Here is a 25,344-nt window from a genome sequence, read left to right on the forward strand (position 1 = left end):
TGGTTGACTCTGATATAATTTTAGATGGAACATAAAATTGAGATCAACTATGTAAAAAAATGAACATGTATGGAAAAGAGAACTGGAAAAAATATGGCACAAACTGTGGCAAGGTGATTTTTTTTCTTTCTTCTTGGTCACCTTCCAAATTGCCTACCATGAGATGTAGTACTTCTGTAAACAGGAATAAAGGTACCATTCAAATTTTTAATTCAGGGAAATTACTAGCATTTTTGTGACAGTTTGATCCCAATTTTTATATCATTAGTAAGAATTCCGTTATAGTAAACAGCCACTTTTGAATAGTGCACACAAAACTGGTTACTCACTCGGTGTGCATTTGTGTTGGGGGAAAAGAAGATAAATGGCAAATAAAAATTCGTAAGTATTACCTGCTCAGATTATTATTAAGTTTTCTCATCCCCTCCTAAACATGAACTGGACAGGAATCGGTGTCTCTATGTAGGACAAAGAGGTTGTTATCATGAGGAACCTGAAGATAAAGTGTCCCCCTTGTCTGAATCCGCCATACCTCGTCCTATCACCTTGGGCAAGTCACTTCCATTTTTGCTTTGGCCTCAGTTCCTTCATCTTTAAATTGAAGGGGTTTGAAAGATTGATTACTAAACTCCTTTCAACTCTGATAGTTCCTGATCTTATTCCATGATGCCCAAGATCAGCCAAATAAGTGGCAGAACCTAATGCAAAATGAAAACGCAGGGCCTCTTACTCAAAAATTATTAAGAATTTCAAGACCGCGATATCAAAGCATTTACCAGAATGCAGGGCCCCGCTGAGCATGGAGCCCCGTGTGACTGCCCAGGGCACATGCCCGTGAGGCTGGCTCTGCCGATGGCAGACGATAAAATACAAACCACCACCTACCAAAACAAAAGTGGGTTTAAAAGTGTCTGGCAAACCAAGCGTGCAGATTCCAATAACAATTACTCACAAGGTAGATAAAACACCTGTCAACAAAAATAGTTAACCAGGTTTGGGTCCAGTGATTAAAAATGAACGGCAATTGCCTTTCCATACTTGATTACAATCAGTTCTATTTTAAAAACACGTCTCTGAATATGAAATCGTGCTTGGATTTCACAGGCAAGTCTGTGCTTCACGAGTCTTAAATTCCACTGCAGTGAGCCAGACTCAGCGAACCCTTGCTCTGCTAACATCTGTGATCAAGATTAAGGTAAGGTGCAGTCAGCTCTGGCTACTGAAGCTTTAACTTGAGGATAAGATCTGGTATTTTTCAAAGTGTGAGGAGCCATCCACACTCACCATCTGCTTCCGGAGCTTGCTGTTACCTCAGCTATCATCAATCTGAATCCTGGGACCACAGGGGCATCATGGAGCAGGAAACTGGGCCCACTGCCTGCCTTTGGACTGCAGGAGGAGAGGGACCCCCCCACACACAGTGTGACTTCCCTTCCATGGGACTCAGCTACACAGAACAGCTAAGGATGGGAGAGGCCTGCTTCTCAATCACAGGCCTTCCACTCTGTGTACATTTCTAATGAATTTGATGATGTGTAGAGCTGAGAAGCAGAGCCAGCTGATGGCCACAATCAGTTACACTGAAAGCAGCCAAAATAACAGTGGGCAAGAAAGGCAAGAGCAGGAAAAACTATCAAAACACAGACAGGAAAATTAAAGAAGGATTCTGGGGCCAACGAGTGAAGAGCTACAGCATTCAAGATGCCGTTGGGGGTCATTGGCGCTTTTAGCAGCTTCCAAAACCTGGTGCTGGAAATGGTGGCGAGATTTTTTCCAAGGCAAGTTGAACACATGCCCAGCATACTCTGTTTCAGAGGGTAGGAAATGGGTGATATAATTCAGAAAGAGCCCTCATGGGGAAACCTAACTCTGGAGAAAATGAAGACGGTCTTATCGCCCAAAGGCTCCAGCGTGGCTCCAGTTTTGCTGGACACATGTGTGTACACAGTCTGTGTGCACGTTCACATTTGTAACATTTCTTTTTACCTTATCACAGGTCTTAGAGTCTAGAACAAAGCTTTGTTGTAAACATTTCCACTAAGGGGTCAGAGAGCAGGCTTCCAGCTTTGCGGGCCACACGGTCTCTGTCACCATGGCTCGGCCCTGTTGCTGTGGCTCGGAGCAGCCACAGCCAGCGTGTAACAAATGGGTGTGGCCGTGTTCCTAATAAAACTCCACTTACAAAAACAGACAGCTGGCCGAACTTGGCCCACGAGCCATCGGGTACCAACCCCTCGTCTAGAACAAAGTGCATGGGCTCTGGATAGGACTGGACCTGGATTCAAACCATGACTCCACCCTTTCTTTACTGAGATTCAGGTTCCTTCTTTTATAATATGGGGGTAGTGAGACCCACTTTGCTGGGTTATTATGAACATTGAATAGAAAACAGTAGAGAATTGATAATACTTAACTTTCTTCCCCCAACAGTTCTTCTTCTCATCTATATGGTTCTTTTCTTGGTTCTTCATCTACACGGTTCTTTTTAGTCAACAGTGGCCTTTCCTGAACATTACCTCATCGCTCCATACCCTCCCCCTGCTCATATTCCAACATCAACTGTTTTACTGATTAGGAAACAAAAATTTGTGGAAGTAGATATTACAGCCAGAGGGGTAAAGTACAGTCTCAAAACCAGCACCCCTGGCTTGGGGTCTCTACTTGTACAAACGTGGACACACATGAATTTGCAGATGCTCCCACTGAGAAATCCACCCATGGATTTAGATGAGGCAGTTGACCTTTGTGGTTAAGGACATCAGGTATGCGTTCCAGCTTGGCCACTTACTGGGTGTATAATCCCAGGTAAGGCACTTGACCACTCAGCTTTGATTTCTTCATTTGTGAAATGGGGTTAATAATAGGATAGGTTCTGGAAGGTTCTACCTGAAAATGTTGAGTACTTAGTATAGTGCCTAGCCAGGCCCAGTGCTTGTCATATAGGGAGCTCAGTACATGGCCACTGCTCTGTTACTGACAGGTTTACACACACACACACAGACATGCAAACACTCTCATGTACACACACACACACACACGGCTATGAGCTCCATGAGGGCAGATGCCATATCTGACACAAAGCATGTGATCATTTAAGAACTGCTTGTTGGTTTATGAAGATATAAAACACACATATAAACGAATACTTGCAAACTGCTGATAGCTGGGCCGGGCCACCTAAGGTACTTGTCGTTCTCCATGCACATCCATTTGTCCCCCGCAAGGAGCTGAGGAATGGGTGGATCCAGGGTTAGAATTATGAAATTTTGCTGCCTGTTTGCCGGATGCCAGAACACCACCACCCACATTGCTCAAAGAACCACACCAGTTCAGTTCCCTAAGCTGCTCAACACAGCTGCGACTCTAGGATCCCATGAGATGACCAGGCTGGGTTTTCCATAGAGAACCTCCTTCAAGGCGGGAGCTGAGCAAGGAGCAATAAAATCCCCAACACACAGTATCAGCTGGCATGGGAGCACCTGAGGAGATACAAGGACTGTCTCTTGAACTGCTGGGGTGAGGTTCTGTATTTGAACAAAGACAGTGTGTATATTTGGAAAGAAGGAGAAATTAGGTGCCCCACTGTGCTGCATGAAGGGGACACTTACGCTCAGCCAAGTTCCAGCCAGTCCCCTGAGCAGAGCAGGCAGCTCGCCCTCCTGAGATCCCCTCTGAGCCCCGACAGCACCTGAGCTCCATGCACGGGTGAAGGGCCTCGAAGACAAGAAAGCAACAGCTCACCTCTAGGGAAGGCAGGGGACTCCGGCTGCAGCACACAAGGCCCTCTGAGAGCTGCTGTGCCCCAGGTTGTGCCTGCTCCCAGGCGGCTGCCTTCACGGTGCCAAAGTAAAGCCCTTGGAACTTGAACACTGTCTGAACTAGGGTGGAGGCCCTGTCTTCTTAGCATTACACAAACTAACAGCCCTGGCTCCTTGGCCCTGGAATAGAATGAGCCAATGTCTGCCTCTGGCCGCGCAAAACCAAGTCCTTGGTGTGTCAGTGGAAATAGTACATGGAGGGCCAGATGTAGCCTTTGGCTTGGAGAAGTCTGCTTGCTCGCTGACACATCTGTTTTTCATTAAACTCTGTTTTTGATTTGGTTGTGGTTGTGATGTTGTGGCTGTTGTTTAAAGGGAAGGGGGCTAAAGCACACTCTAGAAAGGGGAAATATGTATGTGTATCTACATATGCAGAAAGATACAGACACACGTGGCAGATCTGCATTGCACCAAAGGGCACACTGACTATCCAAGAGGTAAACTGCTGATAACTGCCAAGATTCAAAGCCAGATAGGACGACTGCACCATCCACTTTTCCCCACTGCACTATAGTATTGGGCTAAAACTAGTAACATTTGGGGGAAACCAAGAGGGCCTCAAATGGCCTCACAGTAAGTTTCCTGCTCACTTTTTCCCCTTGGATGAGGTGCCCTAGCCAAACGGCCTCCTTATCACAGGAGCAAAGCACAGTTCCTGCTCACCCCTGAGGAGAGACAGGGCTTCAGTTCTGCCACCTTCAGAACTATTCAAACAAGACAAACAAGACAATCACATCCTCCTGATACTACAGAGTCTGCCTCCCACAGTTCCTGGGTGTTCAGTCTGCTTCTGGGTGCACCCCCCCCACCCTATGTGGTCCTGCGTGGTGTGTGGCATCTCCATACCTTAGGGCAGGAATCGCTCCCTCACACACCACACTGCTTTCTGGGGAAGGGGGGCCTATTATCACATCCACAGAATGTACTGCAGCAAAGTCCCCTCAACAGGTCATCTTTGAAGTGCCTCCCACAGGTGAAATGCTGGTCAGTGCCAGAAGAGATGGGACTGAGGATGGGGGCATTCAGATAACAGAACCTCAACTCATCCCCAGGCTGGCCACTGACAGCCACCCAGCAATCATTCCTCTTTCATTCCATTGTCACCCTGTCACGTGTCTGTTGTCAGGAGCTCCGAATTCTGTAGCCTCCACCTTTCTGCGTGGAGCCCTGCAGGAGCTCTGGAGAAAACCTGGGCAATCAGTAATAGGAGCAGAGTGCTTATGTACCTGGGGAGAGGTGACAGTGGGTGCAATTAGAAGCAAAGCCCCGAGTCACTGAGCTCAGCTAACCAGAACCATCATTTAAATGAAATCTCTTCTTGTTTCCTCTCAGCAGACCCTAAGCTCAAGAAGTGAGAAAAATTGCAATTTAAAAAGAAAAATTGTTTTCTGAGCTTTTCTCAGATTCAGCTTTGATCCGGGCCAATTTCCTTCATCGCCACGAAAGCCACATATGAAACTTCCAATTTTCTAGTAGCCACGTTAAAAAAAAGAAGAAAGAAATGGGAGGGAGCGATTTGAATAACCTATTTAACGTAACCCAATATATCCAAAATTATCTTGTTATCACGTAATTGATACAAAAAAGTATCAGTGTGATAGTTTTCCAAGTCTTTCTTACACCTGGAGCCCAGTTCAACCAAACTGAGCCATATTTCAAGCGCTCGGCAGCCCGGCATAGCTGCTGGTCACAACATCGGACAGCACAGGTCTGGGGCGAGGTGTGAATGAGTTGGCTGTTTAGACCGCTGGTTCTGGGCATTCATAACTAGCTGGTCAACAATCACTTGCTAAGTGTCTTCTCCCAATTGGCGCATCACAATTGACAAGCTGATCTTAGGCTCAACCGGCTCTATTAGGACCTGGAGCTGGGGCTACCAAGGCCTTTCTCTTCAGTCATGGCCTTGCCCAGCATGAAGGCGGCTGTGGGAGAAGCTGCCTGCCATGGCCTCCACCCCACTACCTGCCTCTTTATCGGACGTGCAATATGCAAGCATTCTCATCTTTCACTCACACTTTAGAGAGAGAGGGAAAAAAAGTAAATTCTTTTCTGAAAAGGCCTCTTACCTACTAACCACCTAGCAATATGGAGAGCTTATGGTGCCTGCCTTTCCCCCTAAGGAGCTTGCAGTCTAGCAGGGGTAGCGATACATCCCATATGAAAAATATCAATTAACTATGGATTAGCTAAAAACTGATGGCCAGTTGCCTGGAACAAGGACTGACCGACATATGAGGCAGATACCATGATGAGAAACACTGAGGTCAGAAAAATGAATGAATTACCCACTCTGCCCTTGGAATTTCAGAAGGAAGAAGGCGATAAGCAATCGAGTCTCTCCTCCCAAATTTTAATCATCCCTTCTGCCAACTTGCCCAGTTTCCCATCCACAGAATGTGCCTTTCCTTTTTTTAGCAATGCTCTTTAAATCAGCTCATCTATTTTTCTCTGAAATGCACTAATTGAAAAGGCAAACATTACCCATACATGGAGGAAAAGCTAGTATGATTTGCCATAAATAGGATGTAACTAGAAAAATAGACAGATAGCTATTAATTTCTTTAAAGTTTATTCGTGAGATGCTTGAAATTATCTTGCGGGCCACCAGTTCATGCTCGCCACGGTGGCAAAGCCTGGCCCGGAGAAGAGGGGACCTGGGCTTCGCCTGGCTGGCAGGAAAGGCTGTGTAGGAGGAGGGGGAGGAAAGGCACCTCAGGGGGCCCGCAGGACGGAGAGAGGTGCAGGGGTGGACTGGCTGGAGCATGGAGCATAAAACGCAGAGGAAACTGACACCTGTGTAATTAATTCACCCCAAACATTCAGTTACCTGCAACGGATTTAACATATTGGAAACATGGGCTGACACATTTTGGAAATGTTTTAAAAGCAAGGACCGAAACCATGGTGTTCTCTTAACTCCCAGTTAACCAGAAAACAATTAACCCAAGCCCCCCACTGTGGCTCCCCAGTGTTTCCCAATGCTGGTGTCTGACAGCACTTTTCCAGTGGGGAAAAAATCCTATTTCCTGAACAATGGTGAATTCCAAATGCAGATGTCCATAGTCAGGTGGAAGGGGGTGGGAAAGGCCAATCAGAGGGCATTGACAGTTGGAACCCCATTGCCCACATGTGCCTGTGCCCCTGAGTGTTTGTGTGTCTCTGTGTGTGTGTGTGTGTGTGCAAATTCTCCCAGGGTCACTACAGGCCATTAAAGAGACATACATACTTTGTAAAAGGTCAGCTTCTAAATTGGTCAGGCTAAGTCTAGCCAAGCTGAATTCCACAGGGAAGAGCCAGCCTGACCTCTGATCCAGCTGAGCTGACACCCCCAAACATGGGGGCTTTGGCATGTATGTCAGATCAGCCCCCCTCCCTGCTGGTGGCTGCCTCCTCAGGGAACCTTGACGAAGATGAGCAGTCCCAGAGAAGATGCTTGTCTGCGCTCTTGGATGAAGTGCAGTGTGGCTTTCCTGCCTGCACGAGCCAGAGACGATGCTTTAAAAAGCCCTTGGAAAAGAAAGTCATATATTCCGCAATACGATATTCGTGAGACGCTATCATGGCATTTTATAAGGTCATATATAATGTCAGCTGTAGCTGTAAAAAAATTTATTATTCAGCCCAGAAAGGCATATAAATCCCTGCAAAGTGCAGGGTTTTCTTTTAAAAGTGGTTTAATTCTTACTACCTTTTGCCTCTGTTCATTCCTGGGAGATAGTGGCCTGCACTGAACTTGCAGCACTGCAATTCCCCCCCAACTCCTGGGCACAAGATTCCACATTGCTAAGTCCAGGGAAGCCCTTGTGGCTTGGTCTTCTGGGGAAACAGGTGTGGGGGTTCCTTAGGATCTCTTCCACTCTACCTGCTCTTTGACAGCTTCACAAGATATAAACTCCTACATTCAAGGACGATTTCATCTTCCCTGCTAACTTGTCCTTTATTCACTCATTCCTTTCTCACTTTTTTTCTGCTCCCTTCCCCTATTTGCCAAAATCCTGCCCTGTCTACATACTAATGGACCTCAAGTCTGTTCCTCCTCTCCTTTCCTTATCACTGTCTCAGTTCAGGTCTTCATCATAGCTCCTGTGGATTGAATGTGGCCCTTGCCTGGTCCCCCTGCCTCCAGGCTCACCTTTTCAATCCATTCCCCAAGCAGCAGCCAGGGTAATATTCTCAAACTGACCTTGGACCATGTTACTCTCCTGCTCAAACACTTTCAGTGGCTCCCCACTGCCTACCCAATAAATCTCAAGCTCCCTGATGTGGTCTACATTATCTGGGCCTGTGCCTACCTCATCAGTCCCATCTCTTGCTATTCTCTGCTCCTCTCCCTATGCTCCATTAATACCATATCTCTTGTGATTTCTTGGTATTTTTTTCAATTCTGTTCTCTCTGTTGGGAATGGCCTGTGCGTTCTCTCATCCCTTCCTCTCTTGGCCTACTCTCATTCACCCTTTAGGACATGGTGTGGGCAACAGCTCCTCCAGGAAGCCTTCCAGAATATTCTGGGGTGTACGGGGTGTTCCTACATTAACATAGATCTGATAACACTCCACAAGGGAGAAATATCAAAGTCCATTTACTTTACAACATTTCAACTATAAATGGTCAGAGGGAAAAATTTTTTAAAAGGACTGAGACAGCGAGACTACTCACTTGAATAATGCAGTGACTCAGTTCACCGTTTCCCTCAGTAAGTACATACCACCTTGCAATGGCTTGTCTTTCCATTTAGTCCAGGGTCATTACCCAGGTATCCAGGGACTGGGGAGCCCATGGAGAGAATTCTGGTACAATTTAGTAGCTACAATTTATTTTCATAATTATCGTCACTAACTCTATAACTAAAATGTAGAATATCCTTCAGTTATGAATGCAAGCACCAGACTGCAGACATATTAGCAAGACCTGAGACTGTGACACCAATAGAAATTAAAGATATTTTCATATCACACTGTTTTGGTAGCAGAAGTCTCAAGAATATTATTTACACTTGCCATTACTTCAAAATTACAGTAGTTCAAAGACCCAACACCAAATCTAGTTACTTGGCATATTAATAAACACGCAAATTACATTATTACTTCACTAACAATGGTTATCTTTATATATTTTGATAGCTGTATTTCAATGTCGTTTCTATATATATTTTTACAGCTTTCCTTTGTAATCCTACGAATTTATTTTCTGCATTTAAAAATATTATCAGAGAAGAAGGCCATAGGTTTCACCAGATGCCAAAGGGGTGCAAGACACCGAAAAGGTTACAAATGCCCCGCCCTAGAGAGGAGCTTTCTAGGTGCAAGGCACTAGGTCCTTCATCTTCCAATCCCTGGTACCTGAAGCAGCGGTCAGTGTATAGTAGGGATTTTTTATATAAACTGAGATATTATATCCATCCACCCATTAATCTAGCTTTTCTTTCTGTTTCCTCCCTCCCTGCTTCCTTCCAACCTTCCTTCCATGCGTCTGTCCATCGTTTTCCATCCATCTCCCCCTCTAGCGGATCCAGTCTACAGTTATAACTATTGATGCCTCTGCAGGAAGCCCCCAGATCCAGTTCTGCAGAGTAGCAGAAGACTTGGTCAGGAGAAAATGTGGATTCACTGTGAAAAGAGGTGACGCTGTTCTCTTGTGTGGCCTTGGACATGTCCCTGAATGTGCCCGTGGCTCAGCTGTCTCTCAGGCATCTAGGACAGATCTCCCTCTCCAGCACTCACACCACAGGGTTCCCATGGCCACATTCCCTCATCCAGTCATTTCCTTCCCAACCAGGGAATGCTCTGGCTGTTTGTTTTCAAAATAACAGAGTGGTTGAGCCTTAAAAGGAGAGTCATGGCTCTTACCCATTCCACTGATCGGTATGGCAGGCTGGTTAAGAGTTCTGCCCAGGTCTAAACGACTAGCTCCCCACTGACTCTCCACATGACCATGGGTGACTTATTTAACTTGCTCTTCTCTGAGCTTCAGTTTCATTATCTGAAAGTGAGGATACTAACCATGCCTCCTTCACAGGGCTCGTGGGAAGACTAAGCGAGTTAACGCGAGTAAAGTACTCAGCACAATAGCTGGCACATGATAAGGGCTCGGCAAGTCTTAGTTACGGCTATCCAGGACATCCCCAAGGAGGCAGGGGACGAGAGAGAGCTGCCACCAGGCACCAGGACAACGGGGCTAAAGATTTAATCAACAGATACCACTTTTTAAAAATGCTTCAACCCACTCACATCTAAAATGCAAATCGAAACAGCAAGATACTGTTTTTACTCATGGGGTTGACACAAATGATGAAAATTGATAATCACCGGTGCTTTTGAGAGGGTAAACAGGAGATCACTTTGATAGGTGGTTTGAAGAAACCTCTGCATAGGACAATCCCGCTATGCCTGTCAAAACATAAAACGCACGCAGCTCTTGAGCCAGCGGTTGCAAATCTAGCCATTCGCTCCATTGTGAAAAGATGTATGTACAAGAGTGGAAACACTGTTGAAGACAGGAGAAAAAATGAGAAACAATCTAAATGTTCACCAACAGGAAATCAGTTAACTAGGTGACAGACTATTTAATTCACTTCATTAATATTTATTGAACAGTTAGTTACTACCTACAAGACACCATGCCAGGTGCTGGGAATAGACAGTTGGACACAACAGAAGGCAGTTAAAAACAGTGAGGAAGTGATTTGTGCTGCTATGAAATGAGGTCTAAGACATATTTCATTAGATTCCACTTCAAGGAAACAAAATTCCTGCCCATGCACACAACACACACGGACACGCTTTAATATTCAAAGGAAGTTCTGGAAAGAGAAATGAGAAAACTGTTAGTAGCTACCTCTGAAGACTGTGGCAAAGGATATGGGAGACTGACTTTTTCACTTGATGCTTTTTGTATTATTTTATTTATTTTTTTATCACATGCTTGTATTGCTTTATATGCTTCCAGTGTATACAGTAAGTCCAATCAGCTCTACTCTCAGAAGTATCCAGAATCAAGCCACTTCTCTTCACCTCCACTGTGTTGCCCTGGATACTGCATCAGCCTCCATTTTCGCCATCTCCCTGTTTCTGCCCTTTTACCAACTACAGTCCAGTCTCAGCAGGGCAGCTAGTTCCATTTTTCAAAAGTCACTCCTCTGCTCAAAGCTGTGCCAGCATGGAGCAAAAGCAAAATCCTTTCCAGGTTCGACAAGGCCCGGGTGACAGGGCCCCACCTCCACCTCTCTCCCCCTTCCTCATTCTCGCTTTAGCCACTGATATTGTGCAATGACCATGCCAAGCACATCCTACCTCAGGACCTTTCCACTGACTGCTCTCTGTTTCTCTACGTCTCTGCAGCGCTCATCCATTCACGCTCTTCGAGTCTCTACTGAAATGTCGCATCATCTCCATATGGCCCTCCCTGATCCCACCACAGTCGAGGGCAACCCCTTCTCAGTTGACCTGGCCTGGCCCACCCCTCCTGCTTAACTTTCCTCCTTAGTACTTGCCACCACCTGACATACCATGTAAATACATGTCTCTCGATTATTATCAGTCCAGAATGCGAGCTCATGACAGCAGGGACTTCTGTCTTGTTCATTGTTACACGGCCAGCCCCCAAAACAGTGTCGGGCACACAATAAGCACTAAATAGATGAACAGTTCAATGAATGAGCTAATCAATAATATAGTAATAAGAATCATACACCACATACAATAGAAAGCAACTTACACAATACATGATATACAGTATTGAAAATAGCAACTATGAGAAACAAATCCAGAAAAAGACCTCAAGTCTCATTTATAAGTAAATAAATAAGAAAAACAAACGTGTTTCTAGCCCCAGCCGCCCTCAGAAACAGGGTGGAGAAGCGCCCAAGGACAAACTAACAGAGAAACACCTATCAGCCTGGGAGGCAAACAGCCTGGTTGTCTGAGGTCAACGCTCAGCACACAGGCCTCTTTCACGGAGTCCGGAGAGTAACCCGGCCTGAGCGAAGGCGGGACAGCGAGCGCCCAGTAACTGGGAGTAAATGCCAGCGGGTTTGAACACGCTACAGCGTCGGCCTCAAAGCCACAGGCTATTTCCGGGTGTCAGAGGAGCCCACACCCTCCCAGGACAGCCGGGCCAAGGCCAATCAATCTGCCAACCCCACCTCTGCGAGAGGACGGAGCTTCAGGGCCCGCCTGGGACTCAGCCTTCCTGCAGCTGGGGTACGGGGCTGGAACCCGGGGTCTCATCCCCCAGCAGCCCACCCCACTGGGGGCCTTCACTTTTCAGTGTCGCCCGGTTTGCTGGCTTTTCAAATGGGAGGAGGAATATCACAGCCTTCCTTGGTTTCTTGTCTCACCCACACCCAGAGGCATGGCTCATTCTAACTGGTGTATAATCCAGCCCATAGGAGGCCACTTGAGAAAAAAACCTAAAAATCCATCGACAGTGACAGGGAGGTGTCCAACCAGTGGACTTCACCTAACCCCACCAGCACACTTTCATTACACAGTCGGCGACACTGACTTTCACAGCATCCCTGCTAATGATGCTTGGTGAGGCCAATGGTTCTCAGCTGGGGTTGATGTTGCCCCCAGGGGACATCTGGCCCTGTCTGGAGACATTTTAATTTGTAACAACTAGGGAGGGGTGTGGGCTACTGGCATCTTGTGGGTAGAGGCTAGGGATGCTGCTAAACTTCTACAGCATGCAGGACAGCCCCACAATAAAGACTAGTCTCGTAAAAAATGTCAGGAGAGCTTTGCTTCAATAACCGAGAGGATCCACAGGTGAACAAGGTCACCCTGGGGAAGGGAGACCCTAAGGGACATACAGGCTGGATGCAGAAGAACAGGACTGATGAGACCTTGCCCATACTCCACCGTGAGGCTACCAAGATGGTCTTGACAGCCAGCTGTGAGGGCACCCTTAACCATGGGTAAGCCCCGCTGCCCAGCCAGGTGTGAATACCCTCCAGGCTGGAACAGGCGCACTGGGGGCCTGTGCAGAGGCCAGGCTCAGGGGCCAGCTGCTGAAACGTTTCTTCTTTAGAAGAATCGTCCCCGCCTCTGCCACTCAGGGTCCAGGCAGGCCTGGCTTTACTCCCTTGGTGACAGTCTACCCCTATGTGTGGAGCACTCACGCAAATGTCCCAGCCTGGTCGCTGGACTCAAGCCTCTGGCTCAGCTGCCAAAATATCCTGGGTATTTAAACTAATGATACTTTCCTCTCTTCAAAGAGGGCAACAGCTGTCCAAGTACAGAAGGAAGAATGTTCCAGAAAAAGCACAAAGCAAATTCTTGTGAAGAGATAATACCAACATCTTCTCCCTGGCCATGGCACAGGCTGGGGAGGCAATGCAGGGAGCCTGCAGGGACCTGGTTCCTGACACAAGAGAAAGCAGGGGGATGAGTGAGGTGTGGGAGGTTTACAACTGACAACAGGGTGTCCTCAGTTCATCCTCTAAAAAGCCTTAAGGAGGTAAATTTTGTTGTGGCTGCTTTAACTAGTGGAGAGGCTAAAAATCATTTCGAAGGTTTCAGTAGGTGAAGGGGTCAGGATTCGAACCCAGGACTATAAAGAGATTACTAAATGATCACTGTCTGCCAGGCACGGTCTTGTTGCTTACTGCATATTAGCCCACTTGATCATCCCAGCACCCTGGGGGGCAGCTACTGCTGGTACCTCGTATTTTTTAAAGAATTTGAGGCATGGAGAGATCACCTGGCAAGTCAGGCGGCCTGCTGCACAGTCTATAAGGCTGCTTCCTGCCTCACAAGGTGGCTGCACGGGATGGCCAGGTCCGGGTTGCCCCTGTGCATTCTGCAGCTGAGACCCTAGGAGGTTTGGATCTTGTCTGTACAGGGGGGGCCACAAACCCAAGGGCCCTGGGGCCCATCAGGGAGCTGAGGGAGTGGAGCAGTCCAGGAGGGGACTTTAATGAACAGGTGTCCCTGGGCCCCATGCACAAAGGACAGCTGGTCTTTGCCACTAGCGGACATCTAGAGGCTCAGAGTGGTTTTACCTTCCAATTTTTCAAAAACCCTCCAACCCCCTTCCCACTTCCCTCAAAGAAACCCATGGGCCAGTCGGAGATGGCCACAAGGAGGCCTGTGTACAACTTTGGATCTAGGACCAACTAATGAGAAAGTCACCACCAGCCCCCCTGAACTGATGTCCAGTTATAAATGGGGCAGTGAGTGTTTGGCAAAGACGTTGCTTTTAGACCCCTTTCTGAACTGGAGTTTCTTCCTTCCAGCACTGAGCTGGCTTCAGTGTTTCCTCCTTCAGATAATAAAACTGCAAGGCTGTCTTCAGCCCCACCCATCTGGCACCTGTACCACAGCTAATTTCAGTTTTCCATCCAGTCGTCTTCGTTTCAGTGGAAAAATAAGAGCTACAGTTCCCAGAAGCAAATTAGAAAGGGCTTAGTATTATTAATAAAATGTTCCTTTTCAGAAAGCAATTGAACCCTGCAGGGAGACTGCATTGAGGTTGGAGCTGGACTGGCCCCACCTCTCGATCCTGCTGGCAGAGAACATCCCAGTTCCCAGTCAGGACCTGAGGCTGGAGAAATGGCAACGTGGTGGCCCTTCCACTGGCCCTCTGGGACAAAGGAGAGGCGGTGGCACTTCTGAGAAATCAGATTTAAATGCTAGGACGGTTATATTTCCTGGAGGTGTGACAGAGAACCAGAAAAGAGGAGTGGGAAGGACTTGCTGGCAGAACCACTCTGTCTTCCCTGTGTCTGCCAATCTGTCTGCTCTAGAGCTGCAGGGAGGAACTGGAGGCCTGTCCTTCCCCCTGGCCACCCTAGACCTTAGGCCCTAGCCCTTGGGGCAAAGACAGAAGTGGTGTGAGTGACAGAACTCAGGGCAAACTGTCCCCTGCCTGAGGCACCTCTTCTCACATCTGGGTCCTCTGATATTTTATTTAGCACAGTGGTGTTTAGAATGTTGGTTTAGAATCCTGGCTTGGTTTTGGGGAAGGTTGTCACAAACAGAATGACAGCTATGATCCTCTGCCTAGAAAAATGCTCCTATTTCCACAATTGTGCATTCCGTTTCAAGAGCATCACTGTTCCCTCGAATCCATTCTGGGACCTTTCCTTGGTTTGAAGACCCCCTACTGTATCAGAACATGACCTGAAATGACTGTGACTCACCCTGGGAAATCCCACTGGCAGTGCTGTGTTAACAAGGGGATGGAGGCAGGCTGAAGGTCCAGGTCAGGGTCCCCAAAGGAAACAGATGCTCCTCTCCTAAGGAATAACTACGGAGACTGTGCAGAGATGGCTCACTAAGGGAAACCAGCAGAGGAGGTGCATGCAGCAGAGTCAGCCACGGCAAGGAGCTGTCAGCACCCGGGGGGGAGCCAGTTATCACATCCAGGGGACAGAAGCTATAGCTATGGGGCACAGCAACACTCACAGGCAGACACAGCCTTCCCGTGGAAAATGACCCCACCCACTGTCCTCCCACCCTGCCATCTCCTGCCAGCGCCTCCTCTTGGCCAAAGCAATGAGAAGTCCACGTTGATGCAACCCATCAAAATCAGCCTCTAGGGGCCCAGGGAAGGGAAAAGAAGGGTCAAGAGTGGATCTTCGGGGGGGGGGGGCAGAAAGGAGACACCCAACAGGCTTCATCTCAGCCAAGACCCCTCTAATGCCCAAGATGGAATCGGAAAGGGGGCGGGTGAAGGGCACACGGAGCCGTTGATTCTCTAGTTGCCAGGGACCACGGGTTACTTTGACTGGCAACAGCGAGGCGCACCCTGGTCTGCCACTGTGCAAGTGGTGGAGCCATTCTGCGTTTTCTCATGTGTAAACCACAAAGGTGGGCCCTGGTGAGCCCTGAGGGGCGAGGGGCACAGCAAACGCTGGAGGAGATAGAGACCTAGGCTCCCGTCCTCCCTCTGCACTCAGGAGCACTGTGGTCTTAGACCAAGTATTTCGCCTCTCAATGCTGCATGTCTTCACCTACAGAGGTGGGAGCAAGGGCCCCTTGCCCCCAAGCGCTGCTATCACAATTACATGACATCACACGTGAAAAGTGCTTAGCAAAGTCCTACGCACAGAGAAAACACGCAAAAAATGTTATAGTAAGCAGCCTCTGAGGTCCTTTCCAGCTGTTAAATTCCACCAGTCTGGGCCCTGTGTGTAGACTCTTATGTCTCTCATACACCTGGTCCCTGTTATGCTGCTATTTCACGTGAAAGCAATTTCCCTGACTGAGTTATCATAACTAGAACCTTCAAATCCAACCTGAACATTCCAGCCCAGAACTTCCTCTTTTTAAACTTCCAGTTTGCAAGGCCCTGGGCCCTGCCCTAAAAGCTGTTGTAGAAGACAGACTAAGCCTCCAAGATCTTGGGATTTGTGATACTTTTGCCAAACATCAGCCGGGCCTCCTCAAGGAGCCTCCAGTTTGAAATGTGATGTAAACCCAGTGACAACCCCTTAATGCTCGGCTGGCAGCCCATGGGCTTCTGCCTCAGTGCTCGAAATGAGGGTGCAGGAGGGGTCTCTATGAGACATGCCTTCTGCTGGAGAGGAATGTGAGGGTCTCTCCCGCCCCCGCCCCCACCCCTGCCCCAGTGTGCCTTCACTCTGCTCCCTCGCTGCAGGGAGGGTTCTCCCTCAGCCTGGAACTCGCTCCCTGCGGACACATTTCCAAACCCACCTGCTCTGAACCGATTGCTTTGAGTGATCTCATTCTCTTTCTCCACCTCTACCCCTGTTTACCTGTGATTATACTGGTGACCATATCTACATCCACATATAATCTATACCTACGTTTACAGCTACATCATATTGACATCTATTTGCTGTATCTAATCTAGAGTTATACCTACAATCTAATTTTGATATTTAATCTATATTTAGCAAATATATTATATTTTATACAACATAATATATACATGAGCTATAGATATAAATTAGGCATAGATTACATCTGATATATAATTACATCCAATGTATAGTACATGCATTATGATATATATCACTGAATATATACAGACATGACATATGTTATAGATCTATAACTATATGTGTATCTAATCTCTATACTAATCTATCTATAATATATCTATATCATATCTATGTCTGTATCTTAGTAACAAAGCAGTGAAGGAGTCTTTTGTTTGTAACCTGGCTCTAATCCAGTCTCTATCACTTACTGAAAGTAAAACTTTTAAAAGGAAACTCGGTCTCTATAGGCCTCCACTGGCTCACCTGTAAAATGGGGCGAAGATTAGTACCTGCCTCACAGGGTTCTATTTCCTGATAAATGAAAGCTAGACTGCCAGGTTCAAATCCTGGCTGCTGTACTTGCTAGTTGCCGGACAAACAGCTTAACCTTTTTGGGCCTCAGTTTCTCATCTGTACGAAGGGATGACAGTAATACCTCCGGTAGGGGACAGCTGTGAAGTCTGAATGAGTGAATCCATGTCAAGAGCTTAGTCAGAAGAGTGCCCAAGCACATCCCAAAAGCGCTTGAGAAATGTTAGCTATAAATAATGAATTTATAAAAGTGTGCAGTACATGGTTCCCGGCTCACAGTAAACATACCCCATGCGTGTTAGTGATTATTGACAAGAGCAGTAATTTTAAGTGTTCCCAGTCAAGGGCTAAATTCAACGTCTTGTGCAAAGTCAGCCCCCACCAAGAACAGAGAAACAGTGATCTCAAACTGTTTTTCGAAGCTGCACATTGGGGAACTTGCTGCCTATTTGTGGAATGTTGCATCACATCGCTCACCCTGAGTCATACAGACCAGAAAGGCACCCGTGGCCATCGGATTGCAAATCCTCCAGCCTCCCTGCCCACCGAGCCAAGCGTCTGCCCAGGCAATGGTCCAGCTGGTGACCTCCCTGTCCCACCCCTTACCAGAGCTAAAGACCCAGCAAATCAGAGCCAAGGAGAAGATCGCTGTAAGATATGGCTTGTACCCAAACCAGACTGTCTGCTCCAGAGAGGCTCTGCTCTCCCAAGGAGGTGGCTGGGGGAGCGCAGATGGCTGAGAAGCAATTTGGTCTCACCGTCCTCTCGACAGATGCTGGGCACCGTAAGAATTAATGGGCTGGAGACTCAGGTAAGAGCCATTCAGAAGCTCCCTGATTACTCCAAATACCGCTCTCTACGGAGGAAAAGGTTAATCGAAGCCCAGAACTGGAAGAGAGACGAGGAGACAGCAATTGCTTTAATCCCGGGAGTGGCGGAAGAGCTTCAGGAGAGAGACGTGCCCAGAGGAGGCCGCGGTCTGCCTCCGAAAGAGGAAATGGGCCTCGAAAGCTAGTTACTGGCACGACCTGCCCACCGGTGCAGAAGCCTTGGCCAGCCCCTCTCCAAACCCCAGCCAAGGAGCTAGGTTGTTAAGTTGTTTTTTTAAAATATATATATATATTTTAATGCTGCTTATTCTCTGCACTGTTGAGCCATAAATCTCTCTGGGAACCGTCTCTGAGAGGAGTTTTCCCTTTTACATACTCTGTGCACACGCCCGCTTGCATCCTGAGTCGCTGCTCTGAGTGCAGTCAGTCACTGTCAACACAGGCCCAGAAACTCTGGGGATGAATGTGTCATGGTGAGAGCCCAGGGACACATCTGATATTAACCAGGGAGGGTGACATTTGAACATAAACAAGAGAACAAGGAAGGAACAAATCACACTTTTCGACATGGTCACAATTTGATGGCTGGGATTGCCTTTGTAAATAAGCCGTCCGCACAGCAAACCGGGTTACACTAGGATTCCCCACCGTTGGCACTACTGACATTTGGGGCCAGACAATTCTTTCTTGGGTATTTGCAGGGTGTTGAGCCACATCCCTGGCCTCTACCCACTAGGTGCCAGTAGCACACCCCTGCTCCTGAGTTGTGACAATCAAAAATGTCTCCAGACTCCACCAAATGTCCCCTGGGGAGGTAAATTTACTCCCAGCTGAGAAACACTGGTTTAGATTGAGGCTACAGTTCAACTGAGCATGAGCCAGCTAATTAGCTAATGACAGTGATTAGCTAGATTTCCCACATCACCCTCATCATCGGCATGACCTTGCTGAGACCCCAAGTTCCCTTGGTCCTGTCAAAATGCTCACCCTGGCCATTAGTTTGGCTGGGGTGCCCCACATTTAAGCCCCTTTTCTCCTCTTGCGCCTCCTCAGTCCTTTCCCCTCACCTTTGCACGATAAGGCAATTCCTTCTGCACCCTGACGTTACGACGACGCAAAGGCACTGAAAGAGCTCAAAAGAACCAACACTTTAATTGATTCTGAGAAAAACTGTCACCGTTTTTATAGGAAGCCAGATATAATATGCAAAAATTTCAGAGCACTATTCCTGTGGTCTCTTTCCCTGGTTAACCCTTTCTCAACTGTAAGGTCTCAGCTCAAATCTTGCCTCCTCGGCTTGAAACTCAGCTCCAGGGCGAGCCCTCCGAGCCCTCTCACCGTGCCCAGTCACTCTCGTTTACTAACATGCTTGTCTTCTTTCTGTTCACTTATTACTGCCTGAAATGCTGGGTGTTTCTGTTTGTAAATTCACTGACTCACCCAACCAGAATGGATGCTCCACGGGCAGGGAGCCCTCTGTCTTGCTCACTACTGTATCTTTACTTTAGCATCTAGCACAAAGCCTGGCCTCCTCCTGGCCCCAAAAACTATCGAATAAGCGCATGGATGGATGGATTCACATCGGTATAAAGTCTAAAGTATTAATTTCCTTCCACCCCTACTCATTCTCTCATCAGCTCTGTTCACAATCCTTAGGGGCCCCAGCATCATCTTTAAGTAATACGAATGTTACTCTCTCCCCTGATTCCTCCAGTCAGCTGATCAAAGAAATTCAAGCCCTGGTTGGTTTTTGCAGGCTGAGCTGTCAGGACTTCTCCTCCTGATGCCCTTGATTTCCAGGTCCTGAGAGGGATCTCAAGTAAACCTGGGCTTGCTCCCACCTAAGCAGAACCAACTTCACAAATACCCAGACTGACAAATCTTTACTCTCCTGAAGAGTTCCTTTATTACAGCTCCCAGGGTACCTCCGTGTTTGAGTAGAGCCCATTAACTAATTGACAGTGAAGCTGCTGGGGGGAGGGGGGAAGGGAGTCAGAGAAGTTAAAATTCAATGACAAGTGGCCTTGTCAATTGGAGTGGATTTGGAAATGATAAACCATCTCAGGGATCAATGAGAAAGAGAGAATCAAATAATGAGAATTCAAAATTTTCAAAACACTATTGATGTACAAGAAGATGCTTCATTTTTGTTGCTTGCAAATAAATTTTCTATTGGGCACACCGCTTAAACTATTTTACCCACAAGTCTTATGGCAACCTATCTGTCAAAGAATTACTCACTGTGCAGCTTATTCTATCTATTTATCTATATATCTACCCACTGGTCATCTATCTATTGCTCTACCTGTTAATCTAAGTACACCTGTGGATGCTTGTGCAGAACATTTTTTCTTCCTTTCTTTCTATGTATCTATCCACGGACTCTGAGTTGTTTACATCAAGCCCATCCCTCCAGCTCTGCCTGAGCATTAGCAAATCTTTCTACTGGTCAAGGCAACTGGAAAAATGGGATAGAGGCTGAGAAGATAGATTCTAACGTCACATGGCCATGAGTCTGGCACCCACCAATGCTATATGCTTCCTGAGCGACCTTGGACAAATTACTTAACCCCTGTTCCTTATCTGGAAATTGGGTACCATAAGAGCACCTATGTAATTAGGGCAATTGGGGATTCAGTGGGAGAAGCCAATTTTGGCAAATGGTGAATATCAGTGAGAGTGGAGATCATGATAATGCCACCAAGCAGATAAACAAATTCACACTCCTCTCAGCCCTTTTTTTTTTTTTTTTATTTCTAGGTCACCTGGTTCCTGGGTAACCACCATCTGGAGACCTGGGAAGCATTCACCACTGCAAGCCAGGGTTTCTTGGTACACCCCGGGGGCCGCCTGCTGAGGGGAAAGCTGACACCAGAGATTTCAACCTTCCTCTGCTTCCTCATTCTATTAATCTGGCCGTTAAGCAGAGAGTCCCGCTGATGCCAACAGATGCAAAGCTCTGCCGTGCTAACGGCAAAGAGCACAGAGGAGTCCTCGGCAGCCAATCAATCCATCTCCCCCAACTCAGAACAGCTGCTTGGGGATAGATTCACCAGGCACGGGTGAGGGACAATGCAGTGAAACCAGGGAGAGAGTGGATGCATGGAGGGAAGGCCCCCCAGGTGACCCAGTGACCCTATGCAGACTGGGTGCTGCACAAGTGAAGTCACTGGTGTGTGATATATGGAACTGGCTGGCAGTGAAGTCTATAAGGCAGGCCCACCTGTGGCACTGGTGCTCCAGGATGGAGCAAGTAATGCCTTTCTTAGGAGCAAAGGGCGCTGGCGGGAGGAAGTGGCACTGACCCGGGGCTCAGAGCACATCTGCCACTCCCTCCACATGGTTGGTTCTCCCAAGCTCAGCCACAGCTGCCATCTTACTCGTGCCATAAGGGTAATATTTGGGGCACCACTTTCTGCCAGAAAACGTTTCCCTGCCCCTCTTGTCTGACCTGCCTGCGGCAGCTGAATAAATTCCCATTGTGACTCACACGATGGGCTGAGGCCCAGCACCAAGTAAGATCTGGCCACAGGCTTGTGCCAATGGTGTGAAAAAACTGCACTTTGGTTGGGTTCCAATGTCCCTGAAACATGGGAAATCAGAACTCGGGGAAAGACAACATCCTACAGCTCCCCAAAGACCGAGAACCAGATGAGACTGATAGAGTGCTGGTTGGAGACAAATTGAGTCATCTCCCCAATGGCGTGGCACAAATGCAGAAAGCCCGTCTCGTGCCACGCCTGGCAGCAGATTGAGACTCGGGTCCCTTGGGCTAATGGCTGTGACTAAAGGAGGTCACTGTGTAAGGGTGAGCTGTCACACTCACAGTGGGCTGGCCAAAGCCATTGGCATGTGACTGTTCTTTCCCATGGAGGTTTTGCAGGGCTGGTTAGATGGTTTCCATAGTGAAGGATCCAGGAGGGCCAAGGACAGAACCATATGGGGCAGAGCTACTCCACCCCCAGGAAGTGAGCTTTGGCCTCCAGAATTCTGGGCAAAGACTATTTTCCCAGGGGGTAACCCTGAGTCTAATGAGTTTTCCTTGTGGGGAGGAACTGATAAAGAAGAGAAAGGCCATCATTCTTCAAATGCCATGGAAGTTCTCTCACAGTCCGCTGGGTAGCCTGCCTGCGGAGAGACGCATTTCCCAGAGTGTGGCACACCTACACTTAGGAGTGCCTTTAGATGCTTTCAGAGGCCACCCAAAGGAACTTTTAAATATTGATTTAAGATTTATTTTAATGTTTTTCAAAAAAATATAACTAGCACATCAAACTTGTGATGTCACCACTATTATTTCTTGAGGCAGCATTTCTCAACCTCAGCACCATTGGCATTTTAGGCTGGATAATTCCTTCCTATGGGGTGGTCCTGTGCATTGGGGGATATCTGGCAACATCCCTGGTCTCTACCTACTAGTTGCTAGTAGTAACCCACCCCACAGGGGAGATAACCCAAAATGTCTTCAGACATTGCCCAGTGTCCTCAGAGGGTCAAAGATACCCCTGATTAGGAACCATTAGCTTAGGGTAAGTCTACTTCTGAAAGTAAAAAAATTAATGCAAGGAAAATGTATTTTTAGGTGATTTAACAGAACAGGTACAATTCACCTAACGCAAACATGACTGAGGTGATAGGCGAATGGCAGAGGATCACCAAACAGGCAGAAGGGACTGGGCCCTTATGCCCCTCAAAGTGCACCCCCTGCTCTTCCCTGCCAGCTCTGCAGCCTGGTCATCCCCAAAGCTGACAGAACTAAATGTGCGGAATTTGGAGGATAGAGAACACAGAGAAACCCTGGAAATCCACCGTCCCCAAACCACCTGGCTTCCTTTTCAAGGAAGGAGGAGGAGGGGTTTCCTCCCCATACCCTTTGGGAAGACGGAGGCAGAGATGCCAGTGAGAGGGACGGACCCGCAGAGGAGGGGAAAGAGGGAGAGAGGCAGGGGTCTTTCCAGCGAGCTCCAGAACCACAGGGAGCTGCCACAGGGACATGTTCCAATAGGTTAGCCTGTCTCAGACTCTCCCACCATTAGCTGTGGGGCTCTGGATGGGACCCATTCTGTCTGTCTTCTCCTTTACTTTCCGACCAACCCACAATGCGAAGGACATGGCCAATCCAAAGTTATACCCAAGTGCTCTCGGAAATGTAACAGTTCTATTAGTTCTATTAGTTTAAAGAGCTAACACTGCCCTGGCCGGTGTGGCTCAGCTGATTGAGCACTCAAAGGTCACTGGCTTGATTTCTGGAAAGGGTACATGCTCAGGTTTCTGGTTTGACCCCCGATCAGGATGTGTGTGGAAGGCAAATGATCACTGTTTCTCTCACATCAATGTTTCTCTCTCTCGCTCCCCCCCCTTCCTCTCCCTCTAAAATTCAATAAGAACATAATAAAGAGCTAACATTCACAAGTAGTTAGTATACAACGATGACTTTATGGTCACTACTCCTGTAATTCTCTCCACCACCCTGCAAGGTGGGCACTCTCACTGCGGTAATATTCCAGATGGGAAGAGGTAATACTCCAGGTCCAGTGGCCGCTCAGGGCCAGAAGATGTGGATCTGAAATTCCACCTGGGTCTGTTAGATCCCAAGGCCCCTACTCGTAGCCAGTCTGCTTCCTATCTCTCAGGAAAGTGAACAGTAAACATAAGGGCCATGCCCTCCTTACAAGGCCCATTGGTGACCTGCCCCACAGCACTGCGATCCAGATGCTTCAGAGCAGCTGCCCTCACTGCCAAGGAGAAAAAGTTCTCCAAATCCAAAGTTCTGGAAGAACAGCCACATCCCACTGCCTGGTTCCCCTCTGCCTCCTCTCTCCCTTTCCATTCACCTCCTCACAATTGTTGGGCAGAAGCAAAGGACAGAGGAAAACTCAAAAGAAATGGGCATGGTTCTTCCTATGGTGCTTTATTTATTTATTATTGAATTTATTAGGGTAATATTGGTTAATAAAATTATATAGGTTTCAGGGGCACACTTCTATAATACAACATCTGTATATTGTATTATGTGTTCACTACTCCAAGTCAGGTCTCCTTCCATCACCATTTATCCCCCCATACCCTCTTCTGCCTCTTATGGTGCTTTCAGACACCCGGGTACACACATGTGTACACACATACACACACACACAATCAGCTGGTGTGTGCACACACATGTGCGTGCATGCACATCCTGACAGGACAGGAGGGCAGCTGTATGTGTCTTTCCAGGCTTTCTGGGCCATGGGGCCAAGAGGATGCACACACACTCCCTGGAGAGCTAGTGCAGGAACCTCAGTGCAGAGATAAGCGACAAAGACCATAGGAAGGTACTGACCTGGGTCTCCAGGGTGATCAGCGGACTTGGGTGTGGGTCCTGTGGGAAGAAAGGAGAAAACGCAGATGAGTGGTGGGAAAATTTAACCTACTACCTCAGCATCACTTAAAACAAAGCTGGAGCTCTTCAGTGCTTAAGCAACCCCCAGGTAAGCCACCCAACTCCGTCTCCCCATTCTACGAGACATTAGAACAGTGTGGCCCAATCTCCAGTGTCCCCCCAACACCCAACTGATTAAGGATGCTCAAGTTTTTCATTAAGAGGTGAAGGGGACACCTACAAGGAGATCCTGCAGAATAATGAAGAGTGAAGAAATAAGAAATAAAGCATCCTAACTGAGAATCTCAAAGTGTGTTCAAACTCTCTATATGAAGGAGAGATGGGTTCATAAGAGGATTAGAAATAAACCTGAAAGACTATAAAGTCCCAGTTAGGAGCAAGGCCACCAGCTTGTGTCTGATTTGGGAAAGAATGAAGGAAGAAATGAGGGGGGGGAGAGAGGGAGAGAGAGAGGGAGGAGCTTAATTCCTGGTTTGCAGAGCACATTCCAATGGGCTGGGAAGATCTTTTTCAGGAGAGAGAAAGCCAGAAGAAAAGTCCAATTCATTCACTCTCTACAAAAGCCAATTGACTGAAAATGCCTGGTGGTCATGTCTCGGGTCATTAAACATGAACTTTTTTGGGGGGGCAGGGTGGGTACAGAGGAGGAAGGGACAGACGGGGAGGAGGTAGTGGTTTTCAGCAAGTGGTTTCCAAAAGAAACAGGAAACTCGGCACATAAAGGCTATTTTTGTCTGCACAATGTCGGCTCTGAACTTAGCCACCTTGGATTTGTAATTCTGGGAAAGCAACCTCAAGCTGCCTCTTCGAGAGAATGGGCATGACCTGCAAACTCAGTTGGAAGCTTCGTCCCATCCAAGCAGATTTTCCAATACAAGGTTCTAGGAAGCCGTGCAAATTAGCTCACTGGCCTATACGGTGAACAAGAAAGATCACGTGGAGGAATCATGCCATGTTTGTCCTTCTATGTCTAACTCATCTCACTTGGCCTAATGTCCTCAAGCGTCATCAACGTTGTCACATATGGCAGGATTTCCTTTTTTAAGGCCTTTTTT

The 25,344-nt window shown here is 47.6% G+C and overlaps 1 protein-coding gene across 1 annotated transcript in view; it reads right to left on the minus strand.

Moving 5' to 3' along the window:
• XYLT1 (xylosyltransferase 1) overlaps positions 1-25,344 on the minus strand; it is a 292,343-nt gene that overhangs the window by 176,067 nt on the left and 90,932 nt on the right. Inside the window, exon 2 of the mRNA XM_087815639.1 lies at positions 24,230-24,268. Coding sequence (XP_087671765.1) covers positions 24,230-24,268 — 39 coding nt within the window. The remainder of the gene's footprint in view (positions 1-24,229; positions 24,269-25,344) is intronic.

The sequence above is a fragment of the Miniopterus natalensis genome, chromosome 3, assembly GCF_054644295.1.
Source record: "Miniopterus natalensis isolate mMinNat1 chromosome 3, mMinNat1.hap1, whole genome shotgun sequence".
Taxonomy (NCBI): domain Eukaryota; kingdom Metazoa; phylum Chordata; class Mammalia; order Chiroptera; family Miniopteridae; genus Miniopterus; species Miniopterus natalensis.